General features: G+C 58.2%; 1 protein-coding gene across 3 annotated transcripts in view; it reads right to left on the bottom strand.

Annotated features, from left to right (window-relative positions):
* Nucleotides 1–1,282: 1,282 nt before the first annotated feature.
* LOC133351313 (centrosomal protein of 85 kDa-like) overlaps nt 1,283–21,214 on the bottom strand; it is a 96,093-nt gene continuing 76,161 nt past the window's right edge. For 2 of the 3 annotated variants that reach the window (XM_061566415.1, XM_061566428.1), the window contains exons 6-15: nt 15,397–15,524; nt 13,796–13,928; nt 13,470–13,658; nt 12,805–12,957; nt 12,410–12,522; nt 11,636–11,809; nt 11,253–11,370; nt 9,894–10,064; nt 8,894–9,128; nt 1,283–7,632 (exon numbers count right to left, since the gene is read on the bottom strand). In XM_061566415.1, the coding sequence (XP_061422399.1) occupies nt 7,460–7,632; nt 8,894–9,128; nt 9,894–10,064; nt 11,253–11,370; nt 11,636–11,809; nt 12,410–12,522; nt 12,805–12,957; nt 13,470–13,658; nt 13,796–13,928; nt 15,397–15,524 (1,587 nt within the window). In that variant the 3' untranslated portion in view covers nt 1,283–7,459. The remainder of the gene's footprint in view (nt 7,633–8,893; nt 9,129–9,893; nt 10,065–11,252; nt 11,371–11,635; nt 11,810–12,409; nt 12,523–12,804; nt 12,958–13,469; nt 13,659–13,795; nt 13,929–15,396; nt 15,525–21,214) is intronic. The other variant, XM_061566420.1, reaches the window with a different exon arrangement.

Here is a 21,214-nt window from a genome sequence, read left to right as displayed (position 1 = left end):
TATGTAATGTACACACGTGTAATTATAATGTGCAAAGACAAATATCACCCGTATAATCTTTGATAGGCCGTTGGGGCAAGCGCCGTTATAGCGAGCGCCGATTGCATGAAGGCCAGGACGGCGCACGTGAAGGCTGGGTGCGCATAAAACACTCCCCCACCCCGGGCCGCCTTTGTATTTCCAGTGCTAAATGATTTACACACACCGCACCAAATACTCCTGAGGTTGAGTCAACCTAGGGGAGGCTCAGAATCGGTGCTGGTATTGCTCGCCACCGACATCTAATTCGGCCTGTGGCCGAGAATCGAACTCTTGCTTCGTAGCGGCCTCGAAGCGTAAAGCGCTACTCCCACCGCTCCCCAGCAACAAATAATAAAGTAATACTGTACACACATCCACGACATCCCCACACCGCCGCGTCATTCAAAAAGCCGAACAACAAATGATAATGTTAACGCGAAGGCAAAATAATACTCGGGTGAATATTGGCAATTCACAAATCTATAACTTAAATTCCACGGGCAGACTGCACGGAGGTCAAAGGCCCCTTTTGACCTTCACGGCTCGATAGGGTCGCTCGCAGCCCACGTCCTGGGTTCAGAAGCAAGACCCCCTCCCCCCGCCCGCACTTACGATTAGCACGGTTGACCACGTACGGTGCAAAAGAAGTTCAACAATACATTTCGATTTAAAGCTTTCGTGACTGCAGGGATTCATCTTCTTGGTTCCTTCGGTAAAGTCACGTAGAAGGGAAATAATAAAATTATAAAAATAAAACATAATAAAATACAATTCTCAGCGTCTTTCCGACAGACCTGTTCTACACCTGAGGACGGCTGCTTGCGTTGTGGCCGAAACGTCGTGAGAATTGTATTTTATTATGTTTTATTTTTATTATTTTATTATTTCCCTTCTACGTGACTTTACCGAAAGAACCAAGAACAACAACAATACATATACACAAGGTTGTCCTCAAAAATCGCATCTAGCAGACATTCCGTACTTTTACCGCAGCGTGTTTGATGAGTACCCTTAATAATAATAAAAATAACACATTTTAAAATCGCTCACTCGAAGCTCAAACATTTTAAAAGGTTTGCGCTGGGCCCTGGCTGCCCTGTTGTCGCTTGCTGCACGGAGACACCACGTGACCCTCGAGGCCAGACCCGGTGCTGTAGATTGGCAGCGCTTGGCCGCTAATTTTCGATTTAAAGCTTTCGTGACTGCAGGGATTCATCTTCTTGGTTCTTTCGGTAAAGTCACGGAGAAGGGAAATAATAAATATTATTTTATTATTTCCCTTCTACGTGGCTTGGCCGCTGTTTGTGCGTCCCACAATTGCCCCGTGTGTTTCGTGATAATTAACCCGATCTCGTTATATCGCCTTGTGTGTGTATATACAGGGTGCTTCAAGAAAAATGTTAACACTTGAATGGGACTATCGTTATTGGACAAAAATCAAAGGTAATAATACACTGGAACATGATAACAAATGGATGTTCATGGCTTTAAAAAGTCAAGTCTCCACTTCTTCACCTGAGGACGGCTGCTTGCGTTGTGGCCGAAACGTCGTGAGAATTATTTTGTTTGTATTTTTTATTATTTTATTATTTCCCTTCTACGTGACTTTACCGAAAGAACCAAGAAGATCAGTCTCCACTTGTCCCGCCATCGTTGTCAACGCGTGCCTGGAATCATCTTCTCCAGGTGGTCTACACAGCCCGGACGCAGCACATTGCTTGTGCGGTTGTTGCAATTTCTCAGAAGTGTTCACATTTTTTTGAAGCACCCTTTAATCACATTAACTACGTTTTTATTTGTAATGATGTAACCGATATATTTTTGATTTAAAGCTTTCGTGACTGCAGGGATTCATACTCTTGGTTCTTTCGGTAAAGTCACGTAGAAGGGAAATAATAAAAATATAAAACAATAACATTCTCACTAACCGATATTAACAATTATACGGCCGGAATTTGGTTGAATTTGACCTTCGTCGAAATAACGTGGTTCTATTATTAACGAAACGTCGAGAGAGATACAGGATGTACCGGGGTACATCGCCCTCAAATGGCAGAGTCGTCTACTCTGCAGGCGTGCCGAGGCACGCGAAGGGCAAGCGTGACAACGACATCAACAAGAGAGACACTCACGCCAGACAACCCAACTCCTTCGCAGACAAAGCAACCCAAACGCCGCCGAACGGGGGTCTATTAACACTGCACGGGGAACCGACTCTGGTTCGCTGTCACCGACAGTAGCAGCAGCATCATCAGCGGGGTAACGTCCGAGGTGTGTACCTAGCCATGATGGGCGTGGGGCCTTTCAGAGACCGAAAATGCCACCTCGCTCAACGCTTCCCTTTTGGGTTTAACGCTAGAATCTCCACCACGCACACAGACCCACCCAGGTGACCCTTGGCAAGCGAGAAGGCCTCCATCCGGCCCCTCTTTGCCATCCCTTACCCTGGGTTCGGATGAAGCAAAAAAAAGTATAATAATACATTTCGCGCAGTTCGTGTCTCTCGTTTCCATTGTGCCGTTTGCCAACAAGGCGACCCGAGTCTTTGGCATGACAAAAATATATATATATACCGTATTCATATATAGCATATATACTGTATGCATATATAGTATCTACATACTGCATACATATACAGTATATATGTATACTGTATTCGTGCATAACCACCCCATGAGTGCAGATGTAGTTTGTTTTAAAAGTCTCAGTCGTAGTCCAAGTCCCGTCGACGACAACCCGCGCTGTGGATCTCATTCCGGGCATCCTCGACTTAAAGACTCGGCATTGCCCCCCCCCCGCCGCACCTCCCATCAGAACGGCTGGCTCCGTGCGGTGCGAAAGAAGTTCACCGCACCGCCACGTACTCGTCGCGTAGCGCCCAAATTCAGGAAGTTCCTCTTGCTGCTGCTGCTCCTGCTGCTGCTGCATTGGGTTGTGATTTGCTTGGCGTTCTCAGTCTCCTACGGGCGAGTTGTCTGTGCATGTCGGAGGACACCGGAGACAACTCCCCACCGCACGCCGAGTGAAAACTCTACCCCCATCCCCCTCCCCCCACACACAACAGACGGAACACGCATGGCGATTACTCCACACTTGCAGTGCCGCCTTCGCCTGGTGAGCCGCGGGGTACGGCTCTCTCCTCGACCCCCCCCTCGGGAACGGGAGTGTGACAACAACGTGTGAGCCATCAACCCTCGCCTCCGCAGTGCCGGTACACAGGCCGCGTACAAAGCCAGCACCTGCAATTGGTGTCTCAACACGCTGCTGGTGCTTTGCTAGAAGGGCCCGAGAGAGAGAGAGAGGAATTGCCTGTCTCTCTCTGCGGTGGTTGAACCCAAATCAAGAGCCGAATGGCTGACATGGTAAATCCTAATAAATTAAACTGAATTAAAAAAATTCAAAATTAAGCCTGCCCATCACAATTCAACAGCTCAGGCGGGAGGATAAAACGTTCGCCTTGCTCCGAGCAGTAAGTCCAACGGCGACTCTCCGCTCGGTTATTCAAATGCGACATCGGGCGCACGATTGTCCCCTCCGCGCACGAACAGGTCAGCCAGTCGGTTGAGTGAACTTCAAATCTCGTTAATAAACTATCTAAACACTTTTATTTATTTTGCCAGGTAGGGCCCACTGAGCTCTCTGTTATTCAATCAGCGACCTGGCCACAAATGACAGCTCAACGAAGTGGCGGCGGCTCAACGCGTGGACATTTGTAGCATCAGCCCGAACACTGTGAACGCGTGACGTTGATTCAGCATGTGGAGGAGGACGGGAGGGAGGTGGGGGTGGATCTGAGGACCCGGAGAAAATCAACGCGACCACGTGGAAGAGAAACGCGCAGACTCCAAATACGCAGCAGCAGCAGCAGCAGGCATCGTCCGGGGTCGGGATCGAACCCACGCCACCTTCTGCATACCGGTGCGAGGCCAGTTGACATCTACGCCCCGTGAGATTCGGACACATGGCCAATCCCCACGTGTTGGTCTCTGGGCAAGGGAACGAGACGACCTCGGCCCATGACTCCTCCAACCCCAGTCGCCCTCGCGGTCGGCCGTGGCCTTTCGTGTTGGGCTCGTTACATTTGCAATCCACTCGCAGTCACCGTCGACTAAAACAACAAAAGCTCACTTCGTTCACGAATAATGTTCGCCACTGTTTTCGTTCACGAAATTAACACCCCCCTCCCCCTCTCCTTCCCACCACTGCAGGCGGGGCGGGCGCAGTCGTGGGGCACGACACGCCGTGCCGTACGATGCTCCGTCAAAATAAAGTGCCTCTGTGTTCCATTGCATCGCCTCGTCCGAGTCTCCGACTCTCTCATTCCCCTCCTCCTCGTCGTCGTCTCTTCTCTCGGCCACGTGGTCGTTTCCCCAGGGCGCGCTGCGTCGTAGCAATGCCGTCAGCTGGGTTCCCGACGACATTCCTCGTGTGACTGCGAGTGAACCAAGGGAGTCGTGACACTGGGCATTGGCAGCAATTCCGTAAGTTTTGTTCACGACATTTCTCGTGACTCCAGAGCGAATTCAGAGGGTTGTGATATGAGTTCTGGTCCTTTAGGGGCCGTCCATAAATGACGTCACGCGATTTTGGACGATTTTGGTCGCCCCCCCCCCCAACCCTTCGTCACACGGCGTCACAAAAAGTCAGACCCCCCCCTCAAATATGACGTCTCAAAGCTGCCCCCCCCCCAAAAAAAAACATGCTTCTCAGTTTCAAGGACAATGCATCATAGTATCATAGTATGTTTTTTTTGCATTTTGACTGCAAGTATTGTGGTTAATGCAGACATAAATCCTCGTAAAAAGGTTTCAGTTTTGTTGACAGAAAAAAGGGGAAAAACCCCTATTATTAAATTTTGGTACTGGCAAAGGAGGTCTCATGATGATGCTTCAAATCGCTTTAAACTATTGTCATTGTAGTGCGTATTAAATGTGGCGCTGCACTCTGATGTTGTAGGAGAAAACATTTCTTAAAAAGTCTATTTAATTAAGTAGAACCTGTTGTCTATATTTATTTAAAGTTGCGCATTTTGATGTGACGTCACATTTCTCAACCCCCCCCCCTCGTCACACATCGTCACAAATGTCTGACCCCCCCCCCCCCAGGTGCGTGACGTCATTTATGGACGGCCCCTTACCCTGCAGGTTCTGTTCGTTTCGTGGCTTCCACAGACATTGGCATTGGGATCTACGGCTGAAACGCGCACATTACAAATGTAATTTATTATTGTTGTTGCTGAGTCGACCTGGTGGAGGCCCACGACTGGTTCGGATATTCGTCACCGATGTTGGCCGTGAGCAGGAATCGAACTCGGATCGCCGGTTCGTAGCGCAGCGCGCTAACCACGACACTAGCATTCCCCATCACAAACGTGTACACACAAAACAAAGATCCCCCGTATAGGCTTAACAGACTGTTGGGGCAAGTGCTGTTAGCGAGCACCTATGAAGGCCAGCACGGCACACGAGGGAGGTGGGTGGCCAGCACCACGCCCGACCGCCTTTGTCTCCCCAGTGGCGATGTTTTACACACCGCACCAGGTACTCATTAGAGGCTGAGTCGACCTAGTCGAGGCCCAGGACCGGCTCAAATAATCGTCACCGGTGTTGGCCGTGAACGGGAATCGAACTTGGGTCGCCAGGTTCGTAGCGCAGCGCGCTAACCGCTACACCACCGCTCCCCCCACACACACACACACGTATGTACAAAACACTTTACGTACAATACTTTGATATGGATACCGGACGCACCACACCACAGCCGGTCCTCGTAGAACCGACTGCACTTGAACTCGGTCATCAATGGCTCGCCGCATCCAGTTCGCCTCTCACGACCGCTGTGACTTTTGCTACGAGACCAGTGGTGAGGGGGGGAGGGTGTTTGAGTATGGAGGGGAGCGGGCACGTAACCCATCACACAACCACCTCCATCAGCAGACAACCTCGCCCAGCTGTTCACACACCGACTCGTCTTCGCGCACGACCCCGCTCTTAACCCTCGCCCTGAACTGAACTCGACCCCGAAACCCTCTAAACACGAACCGCCCCCATCCATCACGGACGACGGCGCGCGGAGTGCGGAGAGAGGGGGCAGCGGTGGCGGTGGCGGTGGCTGCGAGGCCGCATGCCTCGCCGCGACCTTTCCGACGCTTTGGCCCCCGGCTGCCACCATCGCGACGGGGAAAAGGCCGTTTCGATTTTTGACACGCGCAAAACCAAAAAAAACACTGCTGGGGCAAGTGCTGTTAGCGAGCACCTATGAAGGCCGGCACGGCACACGAGAGGTTGGGTGGGTGGCCAGCACCACGCCCGGCCGCCTTTGTCTCCCCAGTGGCGATGTTTACACACCGCGCCAGGTACTGATCTGAGGCCCAGTCGACCTAGGGTCAGGTCCAGAACCTGTTTCAGATACTCGGTCACTGGCGTTTGTGGCCGTGAGCGGGAATTGAACTCGGGTGGCCGGGTTCGTGGCGTGGCGCAGCGCACGAGCCGCTGCTCACACGCACGCACACGCGGGAACGAGCCCAGAATTGCTGCCTCATACGTCAGTCCACGCGCCAGCAAGACGGAACTTTCGCGCGACGAATCTCTACGCAGCAACAACAAAAATAAAAAATAAACAACCTGAACTTGTAAAAGTTCAGCAGCTCGTGGCCACGGCTTTATTTATACGCCACGGCTCTTCCTCTGCTTGGCTCGTTATTTTTATTTAAATTAATTGTTTTACTATTTATTTGGCGTCGCTCGTTCCTAGGCACCACGCCCCCCCCCCCCCCCCGCCGTTCGCAGCGCAGTATTAAAATAGACAAATATAAACAGAATACATCCTTGAGTGTAAGCGAGCGTGGCTCTAGGAAGACCGCACATTTGGCTCCGAATCCTCTATCAACATTCATCGAGGCCACAGGCATTTTGGGTGGTGTGGTGGGAGGGGGGGTAGTGGAGGAGGGAGAGTGGGGGGGGAGAGTGGGGGGGGGGGGGAGAGTGGGGGGGAGTGGGGGGGGGGCTGTCTCTCCAGCAGCAGCTGCGGTGCTACCAACCGCATGAGTCGATCGCAGCTTTTCAAACCGTTCCCCTCCAAGTGACGGAGACGGTCACCACCGCAGCAGCAGCAGCGCTTGTGCCAGGCTAGGTGCACTTTTGAACGCCACGTGTGTGTGGGTTGACTCGGCTGCGGTGACCACACCACCGGCACACGCACACCCACTGTGCCAGAGGATGGCACATATTGGTTTTCGAACGCACGCACACGCACACACACACGCACACACTTTCTTCTCGACACGCCCCCTGCCCAGAGTTTCGCTGCTGCTGCCCCCGCCCCTCCGCGACGCTGCGGCCTCTTCGAACGGACGCCGAGCGCCAGCGTCGTCGTCGTCGTCGGCACCGGCGGCAGGGACGCGGTGACGACGGTGGTGACGGCGGTGGTGCCGGCGGCGCTACTGGGTGATGCAGCTGTCCCCCACGTCCTGTGCGCAGCGGTCGGCGACCACCGCCCTCAGCGCCTCCACGTCGGCACGCAGCCGGCACGCCCGGCTCCTCGTTGCGGCCCACGCGCCCGCACCGGTCGCCCGCGACGACGCCTCCTCCGCGGCCGTCACCGCCGACCCCGCTGCCGCCCCCGCACGCGACACACGAAGACAAAAGAGACAAAGATCCCCCGTGTAGCCTTAACAGACCGTAGGGGCAAGTGCTGTTAGCGAGCACCTATAAAGGCTGGCACGGCACACGAGGGGGTGGGTGGCCAGCACCGCGCCCGGCCGCCTTTGTCTCCCCAGTGGCGATGTCTACACATCGCACCAGGTACTCATTTAAGGCTGAGTCGACCTAGGGTAGGCCCAGGACCGGTTCAGATAATCGCCACTGGTGTTGGCCGTGAGCGGGATTCGAACCCGGGTCACCAGGTTCATAGTGCAGAGTGCTAACCGCGACACCACCGCTCCCCACTACATACACGCACAGACACACACAGACAGACGCACACACACAGACAGACACACAGAAACAAAAGACAAAGATCCCCCGTGTAACCTTAACAGACTGTAGGAGCAAGCGCTGTTAGCGAGTAGCAACTATGAAGGCCGGCACGGCACACGAGGAGTGGGTGGCCAGCACCGCGCCCGGCCGCCTTTGTCTCCCTGGTGGCGATGCTTTAGACACCGTCACCGGGTACTCGTCTGAGGCCGAGTCGACCTAGCGGAGGCCCAGGACCGGTTCAGATAATCGTCACCGGCGTTGACCGTGAGCGGGAATCGAACCCGGGACCCCGGGACCATACCGCAGCGCGCCGCTAACCGCTGTACCACCGCACACACACCGCCATCGTCGTCAGCCATGGTCAATCCGCTGCTGGCCTGGACCAGAGGTCGCAAACGGGTTTTGATTCCTTAGGGTCGCAAACGGGTACCCTACCCTACCCGATACCCGGCTACCCGTACCCGGCCGGGTATCGGGTAGGGTACGGGTACCCGATTGCGACCTCTGGGATGAAGCCATGTTGCAGGCGCGGGTGGGTTGATTCTAGGAACTTGAATTGTGAGAATAGACAAGACGTTGGGAAATGAGTGACAAACGATGACTCACCAGTGACTCACGCCCTACCCGTACCCGTACCCGGCCGCACCAGGGTTGCAGCCGGGTACGGGTAGCCGGGTATCGGGTAGGGTACGGGTATCGGGTACCCGATTGCGACCTCTGGTCGTGACCGTCCTCGGCGCCGGTCGCCCACGACGCCACCTCCACAGCCACTCATGGCGCCGCGGCCGCCACCACGAAGACAAAGACCCCCCCATGCTCTCAGCCGTACCAGCAACCCGTCCCCCCCTACTCCCCACGCTCCGCACCTCTCCCCGCGCGCCCTCACACGCACTCACGGTGCAGGCCCAGCAGCTGGGACAGGTCGGGCTGGCGCCCCTGCGCGTGGGCGGCCATCACGTCGCACAGCACGCGCATCTCCCGCTGCGCCGCGCACAGCTCCGTCACGACCTCCGCCACGACCGCCGCAGGGCCCTCGTCACCAGGGCCCTCGTCCCCAGGGCACGCGGCCCCCTCGAGGCGCTCCTGCAGCTCCAGGCAGCGGGAGAACAGCCCCTCCTTCTCAGCCGTCAGCTGTGGAGTCGAGGTCACGTGGGGTGGCGGGGAGGGGAGGGGAGGGGGGGCGGTACACGGGGAGGTGAGGGCACGAGGTTACGGAGATACGTAGACTCGGCGGGGGGGGGCGGGGCACGCCACGGAGACACGCACGGGGGGGTCACGGGGACAACACGGGGGGGGGGGTCACGGTGACAACACGGGGGGGTCACGGGGACAACACGGGGGGGGTCACGGGGACAACACGGGGGGGGCCACGGGGACAACACGGGGGGGTCACGGGGACAACACGAGGGGGTCACGGTGACAACACGGGGGGGTCACGGGGACAACACGAGGGGGTCACGGCGACAACACGGGGGGGTCACGGGGACAACACGGGGGGGTCACGGGGACAACACGGGGGGGTCACGGGGACAACACGAGGGGGTCACGGGGACAGCACGGGGGGGTCACGGGGACAACACGAGGGGGTCACGGAGACAACACGGGGGGGTCACGGGGACAACACGGGGGGGTCACGGGGACAACACGGGGGGGTCACGGGGACAACACGAGGGGGTCACGGGGACAGCACGGGGGGGTCACGGGGACAACACGAGGGGGTCACGGGGACAACACGGGGGTGACATGGGGACACAGCGCTGCTTGGTTGCCCTATTCAACTTGGCCTTAGCCCCCCACACAAATCAGCCTGCCCCCCCTCCATCCTCCTCCGCCCCCCGACAACTCACCCCAAAAACCCATCATTAATGATGACCCCCGAGCCCACTTCCCACTCACCCCCTTGACGGCGACGAGCAGCTCGTGGACTCTGGCGTCGCGCTCCTCGGCCCGCAGCCGCAGGGCCTGGTGCTCGCGCGCCGCGCCGCCCGCCCGCTCCCGCTCCACCGCCTCCTGCTCGGCACGCTGCTGCGCCAGCGCGTCCAGGCGCCGCTGCTGGTTCTCCATTATCTGGGGAGCGGTGGGGGGCACGGGGGGAGGCATTGAGACGTGGGGGGGGGGGGCATCGCCACCTCGGCTACGGCTGCCCTGCGCCACTGCGCAGTGGCGCAGGCACCGGAGGGAGGTCAGGAGGGGCATGGAGACACGGGGGACAGGGGGGGCATGGAGACACGGGTGACATGGAGACACGGGGGACAGGGGGGGCATGGAGACACGGGGACACGGGTGACATGGAGACAAGGGGACATGGAGACACGGGGGGCATGGTGACACGGGGGGCATGGAGACACGAGAGACACGGGGGACATGGAGACAAGGGGGGCATGGAGACATGGGGACACGGGAGACACAGAGACATGGGGACACGGGAGACACAAGGGACACAGGGGGCATGGAGACACGGGGAACATGGAGACACGGGGGACACGGGGGACACGGGGGACACGGGGGACACGGGGGACACGGAGACACGGGGGGTATGGAGACACACAAGGAGACTAGAGGATTGCCACAATGGGGATGTAACACACGAGGGGAACGAGACGCCCCTCTACAATGTGCTTGGGTGCAGTCCACACCAGACTGTTGCCTGCATCCAAGTCGGGCCACACGGTGGGGAGGGAAGGTTTAATGGGTTCATCTCGCGTGTTACAACGGGAGCGAATACCCCCCCCCCCCCAAAGCCCTCGTGTTTTGGTGGTACATGTTGTTTGTCGTTTATTGTGAAAATTCCGTCACAGTTCCTATGATCACTGTTTCATGGCTTTATTTTGGTGATTTCGAAAAGTTTACTGGTTTGGCCATGTTTGTTTGTTGTAGTACGGAGTAAGACTGATGGCCTAAATCTAAGTTGTCTTGTGGTTATTGTTGTTGTTGTTTGACTTGCATCCCACTGGGATTTTTGCACACAGCGTTGGTGTACGGTGATTTTTTCTGCAATATTTTGCTGTCTTTTTTTGGATTTTCTGTTTGCACTCAGTGACATATTCACTTTAAGATGTTTTCTTGTTCATGTTTTTGTTTGTTGCGGTTGCACCCGATTCAAGAGCCGAATGGCTCACAGGGCTACACCTAATACATGAACTTGAACTTAAAGCTTTGGTACGGTCCACCCCACGTCGTCCGCTGCAGTGCGGGTCACGCCACTGTGCGTGAAGAGGCGGGGGGAGGGAGGGGCGGTGGGGGGGGGGGGTTCACCTTGCGTGCGCGATCACAGTCGTCGCGCAGTCGCTGGTTGTCGCGCTGCAGGGACTCGAGGCCCAGCACGGGCAGCCGGGCGCCGTCCGACAGGCAGCGCTCCACCTTCTGCTGCAGCCTGGCGCCGCGGGGGGGGGGTAGGCGGGGGAGGGGGAGGGTGGGGTGAGGGGCACGCGGGGTGATAAGTGACGAGGTGAGCGGTACGTGGGGGGGAAGGGGGGGGTACACGGAGCAGGCGAGGGGTACACAGGGTAGGGGAGTGGTGCACGTGTCGTGCGTGCGCATGTCCATTCGCCTGTCCGCCCCTCTCTTTGTCTCTCTGTTCGTTCCATACAATCGCCCGCCCGTCCGTCCCTCCGTGCATCGGTCCGCTCGTCGCTTACGTCTGCACGGTGGCCACGAGCTCCTGCTCCCGGTGTCGGAGCGAGCGCAGCTCCCCGTCGCTCTCCGCCAAGCGCCGCTCGCCCTCCGCCTCCCGCTCCCGCAGCGCGCGCTCCATCTCCGCGGCGCGTCCCTCCAGCTCCGCCTGCCTCTGCGCTAACGCCGCCTGCGCCTCCCTGTCCGGCAGAGGTGGACGGAGGGGACAGACGGACGGGCAAGGGGGTCGGACAGACGGAACGATGGACAGACGGAGGATCGGACCAACAGACGGACGGGCCGACGGATACATTGATCGACCGAGGGTCGGATGGGCGACAGCTGGAGAAATGGAGAGAGGGTCGGACAGACAGGTGGACAAAGAGGGCTCACCCCAGAGGAAACTAATCCACACTCGGCTAACAAGTTTACTCGGCGACAAAAGAAACCAGCAGCCAAAGTGCAAATCCTCGGTGGCCAAGACGATGACGTCGTGGGGCGACACGGCGCGCGTCAGTGACGATGACGTCATCGGGCGACACGTCGCGCGTCATTGACGATGACGTCATCGGGCGATGACGTCATCGGGCGACACGTCGCGCGTCATTGACGATGACGTCATCGGGCGACACGTTGCGCGTCATTGACGATGACGTCATCGGGCGACACGTCGCGCGTCATTGACGATGACGTCATCAGGCGGCACGTTGCGCGTCATTGACGATGACGTCATCGGGCGACACGTCGCGCGTCATTGACGATGACGTCATCGGGCGACACCACGGCCACCAGGGCCCTACCTGTCCAGCAGGGAGTCCCTCTCGCGGAGGCGGCTGTCTCTCTCGCGGAGCTGGGCCTGGAGCTCCGCCATGGAGCCCTCCAGCTGGGCAGCTCGCGCCTCCGCTTGCTCCAGCTGGAGGCGGGCGGGAAGTACACGGAGCGGCGGAGTCAGAGTGTGTTGCGGGGTCTTTAACTTTCCGCTGCAAGCGCAGCAGGTGGGTGAGCGTGTAGTAGCATTTGTAGTTTTTATATTTTTTTACGGTTTATACGCAGCACAGCTGTTTAAACCAGTGCCGCCTCGTTACGTTGACAGCGGTGCCGGCTGCAGTGGTGGTCGTGACGACAGAACCCGGGTGCCCCGTACGCCCCCCGAATATCCCCCCCGCCCCCCACTGCCCCCCCGCCCCCCACTGACCTTGAGGCGGAGGGCCTGGTGGTGCTCCAGCGTGGGCAGGTCGGCCAGGTAGGTCTCCAGGCTCTCGACGCGCCGTGCGCGCTCCGCCCTCGCCTCCGCCTCGCGCTCCACGCGCTTGCGCATGGAGCTCAGCTGCTTGTCCCTGTGTCTCAGCTACCCCGGAAGAGACACAGACACAGAGAGAGAGACACACACAGACAGAGAGACGGAGAGACACACAGACAGAGAGAGAGAGAAAAACACATAGAGAGACACAGACAGAGAGAGAGAGAAACACACAGCGTCACAAGTGCTCACACGCTTGTCCCTGTGTCTCAGCCACTCCGGAAGAGACGCAGACAGAGAGACGGAGCGACACACACAGACAGAGAGAGACACAGACAGAGAGAGAGAGAGACACAGACAGAGAGAGAGAGACACAGACAGAGAGAGAGACACAGAGAGAGAGACGCCGTTGCCACGCGAGGTGCGCAGTTGTGCGGTGTGCTCTGTTAGCGCGGCATGTGCGGTGTGTGTCCGTTGCACGCGGTGCATGCGGGCGCACGCGACGAGAGCAAGAGGGCGCCGCGTAGCGCCGTGCTCCTCGCAGGGCGCCGGCGTCGCAGGGTGAGCGAGAGCCTCTACCCCTCCCCCCCCTCCCCCCCATCCCCCTCGCGGGCCCCCACCTTCTCCTCCACCCTGGCGAGGCTCTCGGCGTGCTGGCGCGCCCCCTGGCTCGCCGCCTCGCCCGCCGCTCGCGCCCGCAGCTCGGCGTCGGCGAGCCGGCGCTCCAGCTCCCCGCGCTCCGCCGCCAGCGCCCCGGCTCGCTCCGACAGCTGCGCCCGCAGGGAAGCGCTCTCGAGCTGGGACTCCTGCTGGGGCGGCGAGGTCACAGGGTCACGGGGGTCAATCCGATGAGCCGCGAAGCTCTTTTTCCAGTCGGGGCGAGTCTGAACGTTACAACAACACGACAGGAGCGTGGCGCCGGGTTCCTGGGCCCCCACCACCTCACCTGAAGGTGCAACGAGAGGGCAGCTTGGTCCAGCCAGCCGGGGCGTGCCGACGGCGGGGGCAGCACCAGCGCCTGGAGTCGCGCCTCCGTCTCCTGCACTCGCCGCTGCAGCAGCAGCAGCTGCTGCTTCTGCCTGGACGCGCGGAGCGGGATATACGTGAAGGAACAAGACGCACACGGGCACGCAAACGCGCGGACGCACGGACACACAGACAGAGGGCCTTGGCAAGGTAAGGTTAAAGGTCAAAAGCAACGAGCCTACCTTTACCCTACCTTTTACCCTTACCCCATACAAATAACCCGATTACAGGGTAATTACTGGGGTACTACTACACATGAAAAAGGTTTGTAACAGGTAAATGCTAGGTAGAGTGCTCCATTCATATAGAATACTCTCGATGATTCCAATTTTAAATGGAGGCCACGGACTGCGCCACGGAGCTTTCAGCGAGCGGCAAACAGGGTAATTCTTCTGCGCTACCTTTACCCTACCCTTTACCTTACCCCTTGGCATGTCGACACCTTTACCATTTTACCGGTAAAAAGGGTAAATTACCTTACCTTGCTGAGGCCTACACAGACACATGGAAACGCAGGCAGACGGACAAGAAGTGGTCGTAGCTTGGCACCTTCTGTTAACCCCGACGCGAGCAATTCCCGCAAGGCCACGGGGCTTTGGAGTGGGCATCAAACGCAGGCACGGAGTGTGGGTAAAACGACGCGGCCCACGGCACCTGAGTCTGTCCCGTGACCTCATCCTGCCAGCGGAGAGCCTTCCACAAGTGCACCTGGCCTGGCGCCGCGGTGACTTCACCGCCGCTTAGTGGCATACAACGGCCGCTGCTGTTATTGTATGTTTGAGTGTACGAGTGTACGTACGAGTGTGTGCTTGTGTGTGTAGCTGCGCCACGCACCCAGCCACCCGGGTTCGATTCCCGCTCACCGGTGCTGGGCCTCCCCTAGGTCGACTCGGCCTCAAATGAGTACCTGCTGCGGTGCGTAAACATCGCCACTGGGGAGACAAAGGCGGTGAGGTGTGGTTCTGGCCACCCACCCCCTCCGTGTGGCTGTTCCGGCCTTCACAGGTGCTCACTAACAGACCCTTGCCCCAACAGTGTGCTAAGGCTATACGGGGGACCTGTCTTTTTGTCTTCATGTACAAGCACAACGTATGTACGTACGCATATGCGCGTGTACGTATGTGTGTGCGTGTCTATGCATGTGCACGCGTGTGTATGTGCATGTGCTCACAGACGCCCGGGGCGCAGAGGTCGCAACCGGGTACCCGATACCCGTACCCTACCCGATACCCGGCCGGGTACCCGTACCGGCCGGGTATCGGGTAGCCGGGTATCGGGTAGGGTACGGGTAGCCGTTTGCGACCCTGGTGCGGCCGGGTACGGGTAAGCCGTGAGTCACTGGTGAGTAACCATTTGTCACTCATTTCGGGTAGGGTACGGGTACGGGTAGGGAACGGGTACCCGTACCCGGCCAGGTACGGGTACGGGTAAGGAATCAAAACCCGTTTGCGACCTCTGCCGGGGCGAACGCACGCACGCACGCGGGCGCGAGGCTGCACGGACGGGTGGCGGGGCGCTCACTTCTCGATGGCCAGGTCCTTCTCCTGCAGGAGCGTCTCCTTCATCTTGAGCAGAGCGTCCCACTTGGTGAGCGCCGACAGGGGGAGACCCGGGTACGCGTCCTGCTGCCGGGCCGAACCATTCATCAGCTGCGTACGGGGGGGCAGAGCGGGGCGGGGCGGCGAGGATTGACAAAGTTATATTAAAACAACGCGCTTCGCTTTTCCAGCAGCGTCCTGCCAAGTATTCGCGGGAGGTGGTAGAGGTCGGTCGGGGGGGGGGGGTAGGGGCGATGATTTGCTGCGCGCGTTCCCGGAGCGATTTTTCAAATCTCTTTCCGTGACGCTGGCGGGCGAGCGAGCGGACGATGGTCACCTCCTGCGAGCGTCGCCGCCGGACCCCTTCGACGTCCGGCGCCACACCGCGCCGGACGTCGAAGGGGGCGCCGTCGATTCAGATGAATAATTATTCGACCTGGGGGGGCCGGGATGTTGGTGGCTCAGCGGTGGAGCGAGCGGTTCGCAATCGAAAGGTCGCGAGGTCAAATCCTAGTTGGGGGTCTGGGGTGGGGCTGGGTGGTGGTGGAGGGGGGGGTGACTCAGCCCATCGTCATCACCCCTCCCCTCCGGGGTCGATAAAATGAGCGGCGAGTCGCTCGACGTTGGTTGTCTGGTGGACCGACGTGCACCTGGCAAAGGAATGTGGAATGCCCGAGAGCATGTCCACCGCGGACAGCAAGCCATCGAATCGTGACCCTGGGAGGTGATGACAGCTTAGTTGGGGTGGGGGGGGGGGAGGCCTTCATCCAGCAGTGGATGGATCACGGCTGAACAGAGGCACAACCAAACTAAGGAGAGGCACGTCGGCCGTCACGTGACGCCGGCCCCGGTATACCGGGGCTCCCCTCACCGTTACCATCGCCACAGCGGCTGCTCACTCACACAGGGACCCAATGACTCACAGGGGGAGCCACAGACTCACACAGAGAGACCCACAGACTCACACAGAAACCCACAGACTCACACAGAGAGCCACAGACTACACACAGAGACCCAGACTCACACAGAGACCCACAGACTCACACAGAAACCCACAGACTCACACAGAGAGCCACAGACTACACACAGAGACCCACAGACTCACACAGAGACCCAGACTCACACAGAGACCCACAGACTCACACAGAAACCCACAGACTCACACAGAGAGCCACAGACTACACACAGAGACCCACAGACTCACACAGAGACCCAGACTCACACAGAGACCCACAGACTCACACAGAGACCCACAGACTCACAGAGACCCACAGAGTCACACAGTGACCCAGACTCACACAGAGACCCACAGACTCACACAGATACCCACAGACTCACACAGTGACCCAGACTCACACAGAGACCCACAGACTCACACAGACCACCCACAGACTCACACAGTGACCCATAGACTTACACGGGGACCCACAGACTCACACAGAGACCCACAGAGTCACACAGAGACCCACAGACTCACACAGGGAGCCACAGACACACACAGAGACCCACAGACTCACACAGGGAGCCACAGACACACACAGAGACCTACAGACTCACACAGGGACCCACAGACTCACACAGACCCACAGACTCACGCAGAGACCCACAGACTCACACAGAGACCCACAGACTCACACAGAGACCCATAGACTCACACAGAGACCCACAGACTCACACAGAGACCCACAGACTCACACAGAGACCCATAGACTCACACAGAGACCCACACAGAGACCCACATACTCACACAGAGACCCACAGACTCACACAGAGACCCACAGACTCACACAGAGACTCATAAACTCACACAGAGACCCACAGACTCACACAGAGACCCACAGAATCACACAGAGACCCACAGACTCACACAGAGACCCACAGACTCACACAGAGACCCATATACTCACACAGAGACCCACACAGAGACCCACAGACTCACACAGAGACCCGCAGACTCACACAGAGACCCACAGACTCACACAGAGACTCATAAACTCACACAGAGACCCACAGACTCACACAGAGACCCACAGAATCACACAGAGACCCACAGACTCACACAGAGACCCACAGACTCACACAGAGACCCACAGACTCACACAGTGACCCACAGACTCACACAGAGACCCACAGACTCACACAGAGACCCACAGACTCACACAGTGACCCACAGACTCACACAGAGACCCACAGACTCACACAGACCACCCACAGACTCACACAGAGACCCACAGACTCACGCAGAGACTCACAGACTCACACAGAGACCCACAGACTCACACAGATACCCGCAGACTCACACAGAGACCCACAGACTCACACAGGGAGCTATAAACCTACACTGAGCGTACGCGCATGTATGCGCGTGTGCGTTGGCGCGTGTGCGTGCGTTGGCGCGTGTGCGTGCGTTGGCGCGTGTGCGTGCGTTGGCGCGTGTGTGTGGGCCTCTCTCCAGCAACACCACCGGTGACGATGCTGCTGGAGCGGTGATAAATCGGCACACGTCCGTTCACCGCCACAACTTCATCAGTTGGCCGTGTGGGGTGGAGGAGGATGCACGCCGCACGATACGACTCGCGCGATCCGAACCGATGATCGATTGCGGAGTCGTGATATCGGCCGCGACGGCACCGTGTTTTATCGTCTGGGAGGCTCGGCGAGCAACAGGCGGCGGCCCCGGTTCGACCCAACGCCGGTGACGAATATCCGTACCCCTCCTCTCCTAGGTAGACTTAGCCCGAAATGAGCACCCGGTGCAGCAGGTGCCGGGGGCGGCCGGGCGGCGTGACTGCGGCAACGCCGGCCTTAACAGGCGCTCGCTAACGGCACTCTCCCCGGCAGCCCGCCGACTCCGTTGCCTCGTTCGGGTGAACGCCGCGTGGATTTTCTGCGCTCGCTCGAGGACTAGGACAACCAAACACTGCCGCCGTGACCGCGAGTCGGCCGGGCGCTAGCGGGGTGGCCTGGGTTAATGTGAGATCAGCTCAGGAAAACAAGTGGTGGTGGTGGTGGTTGACGGGGGGGCGGAGTGTGTGGTGGGGGGGCGTGGTGGTAGGGGGGGGCACGGTTGGCGAGTATAAATAACGCGACGGACTCAGCAGATATCCTGACAAGGGCACGTGTGGAATTCCGTGGGGATTATCTGGAACCTTCGCCAGCGCTAAGTGTCGTAATAAACATCGCCCCGGTCACATGCTTGGCCCCGCGAGCACGCACACGTACACACTCACACGTACACACTCACACGCACGTACACACTCACACACGCGCATACACACGTACACACACACACGTACACACTCACACACGCGCATACACACGTACACACTCACACACGCGCATACACAAGTACACACTCACACGCACGTACACACTCACACACGCGCGTACACACGTACACACTCACACACGCGCATACACACGTACACACACACACGTACACACTCACACACACGTACACACTCACACACGCGCATACACACGTACACACACACGTACATACACACATACACACTCACACACGCGCATACACGTACACACACACGTACACACACACACGCGCATACAAACGTACACACACGCGTATACACTCTCACACAAGTACACACACACACGCATACACACGCACACACACACGTACACACTCACACACTCACACACTCACACACACGTACACACTCATGTACACACTCACACACGTACACACTCACACACGTAGACACTCACACACGCGCATACACACGTACACACTGAGCGAGTCTACGGGTCTCTGTGCGAGTCTGCGGGTCTCTGAGCGAGTCTGCGGGTCTCCGTGCGAGTCTATGGATCTCTGTGCGAGTCTGCGGGTCTCTGTGCGAGTCTGTGGGTCTCTGTGCGAGTCTATGGATCTCTGTGCGAGTCTACGGGTCTCTGTGCAAGTCTGCGGGTATCTGTGCGAGTCAAAGGAAAGGATGGATGAAATGAAATGGCAGTGGGAAGTTACAGGACACAAAACAACAACAACAACAAGGACCAATCTCAAAGTGCTCAAGCCCCAGAAGGGGCCTGCCAAGTTGTCACAGTGGGGGTCGGTGCCGATGATCGCTCCGCGTATTCCAGGCGAGTGATTTGCGGAGTAAATATTCAGACTTGTGCAGAGTGGAGAGAGGACAACAACGATTATGTATCTATATTCATTTTACCAGGTAAGACCCACTGAGCGATGCAGTTATTTTTCACAAATGATAGCCCAACGAAGTGGCCGGGATGTGATCACGGACAAATACTCTAAACGCGTGACGTTGATGGAAAAATGTGGAGGGAAAAACCAGAGGACCCGGAGAAAAATCCACGCGACCGCAAGGAGAGAGACGCACGCACTCCAAATATACAGCAGCAGGCGTCAAGGTTGGGATCGAAACCACGACCTCCCGTGTACCAGGTGAGGTAGTTAACATCTCGCCACTGTGATCCAGGCATCAGGGCCGGGATCGAATCCACAAGCTCCTGCACACCAGGCGAGGTCGTTGACATCTCCTAGCCACCGTGGCACGGACGACCTGGGAAGCTGGGAACGACTCCATTAGCACGAGCCCAGCAAGCCCCTCGCTACCTGGGGGGCCTGGGGGGCCTGGGGGGCAAGTTGGGGGGGGGGGGCACGAGGGCGGAGAGGCCCAACGCGGCTTGCTTAGCGGAAGGAACCCCGATCAAATTTTTTTGTCCGCCAGGGTAACGACGTCGCTCCCAGAGGGCGCTCGCGATGGCCGGCGGGGGGCAGGGGTCGGATTGGGAGGGGCAGGCAGGGGAGAGAGACTGGAGGAGGAGGTCTCGATGCTGCCATCTTGCGAACATCGGGAATCGGACACAAGCCGTACCCTGGAGCTGTTTTGGGGCACCACGGTGGCTCGGAGATGTTAACGACCTCGCCTGGTTTTGTTTTCGATCCCGACGTTGATGCCTGCTCCGATTTCCCCCCCCCCCCCTGCGCTGAGAATCAACGTCACGCTTTTTGGAGTATTTGGCGGCTGCTACAAATGTCCACGTGATAAGCCACTTCGTTCGAGCTTTCATTTGAGACAGCCAGGCCACTTCAACAAAAGGAGCCACGTAACTCAGCGGCCCTTACCGCGTAAAAATAAAAAAAAAATTCATAGTTTGGCCACGTTGGTTGAGGGTTTCATGACACAAATTTCAACCAGATCGGTACGTGGCCAAACCCGAAGAGTTTTCGACCCGGGCCCGGCCCCTAACATCGCGACCCTCCCAGAGCCAAGAGGCTCCGCCCGATGGGCCTCGCTAGCAGAGTCGGGTTCGGTCAAACCACCGCTGCCGGATAAAGCCCCAAGCCCCTCGCGCTATTGGCCGCACGGCGGCGGCGCGAGAGCGGCGGGCCTTGAAGGACGCCGCCGACGGCGCAACGAGGGGAGGAGAGACCTCACGGCGACGACGACGATGACGACGACAAAAAGATGAAAAACGGGAAAACCCAAAGGTGTGAAATTTAAGATGACTTCACGACAGCTACGCGAGCTAGCGGCGTTGACCCCGCCGACCTCTTGACCTGCTTGCTATTGACCGTCACGTGACGGGGTCCACGCTGCAGCACCGGTGTGGCACAAGCGGATCGCTCCACCCCACGGCACTGCCACAAAGGGAGGCGGCGGTGGCGGCGGTGGCGGCGGTGGCGGCGGTGGCGGCGGCGGTGGCGGCGGTGGTGGCGGTAGCGGCAGTGGTGGTGGCGGTTAGTGATATTGGTCGTGGTGGCGGTAGTGGTGGAGGCAGTGGCGATAGTGGCGGTGGTGGTGGCGGTAGCGGCAGTGGTG

Source organism: Lethenteron reissneri, chromosome 5 (genome assembly GCF_015708825.2).
Source record: "Lethenteron reissneri isolate LAM-NWPU_2019-01 chromosome 5, ASM1570882v1, whole genome shotgun sequence".
NCBI lineage: Eukaryota > Metazoa > Chordata > Hyperoartia > Petromyzontiformes > Petromyzontidae > Lethenteron > Lethenteron reissneri.
The sequence above is the reverse complement of the archived record's forward strand: the minus strand, read 5'-3'. Positions and strand labels throughout refer to the sequence as shown.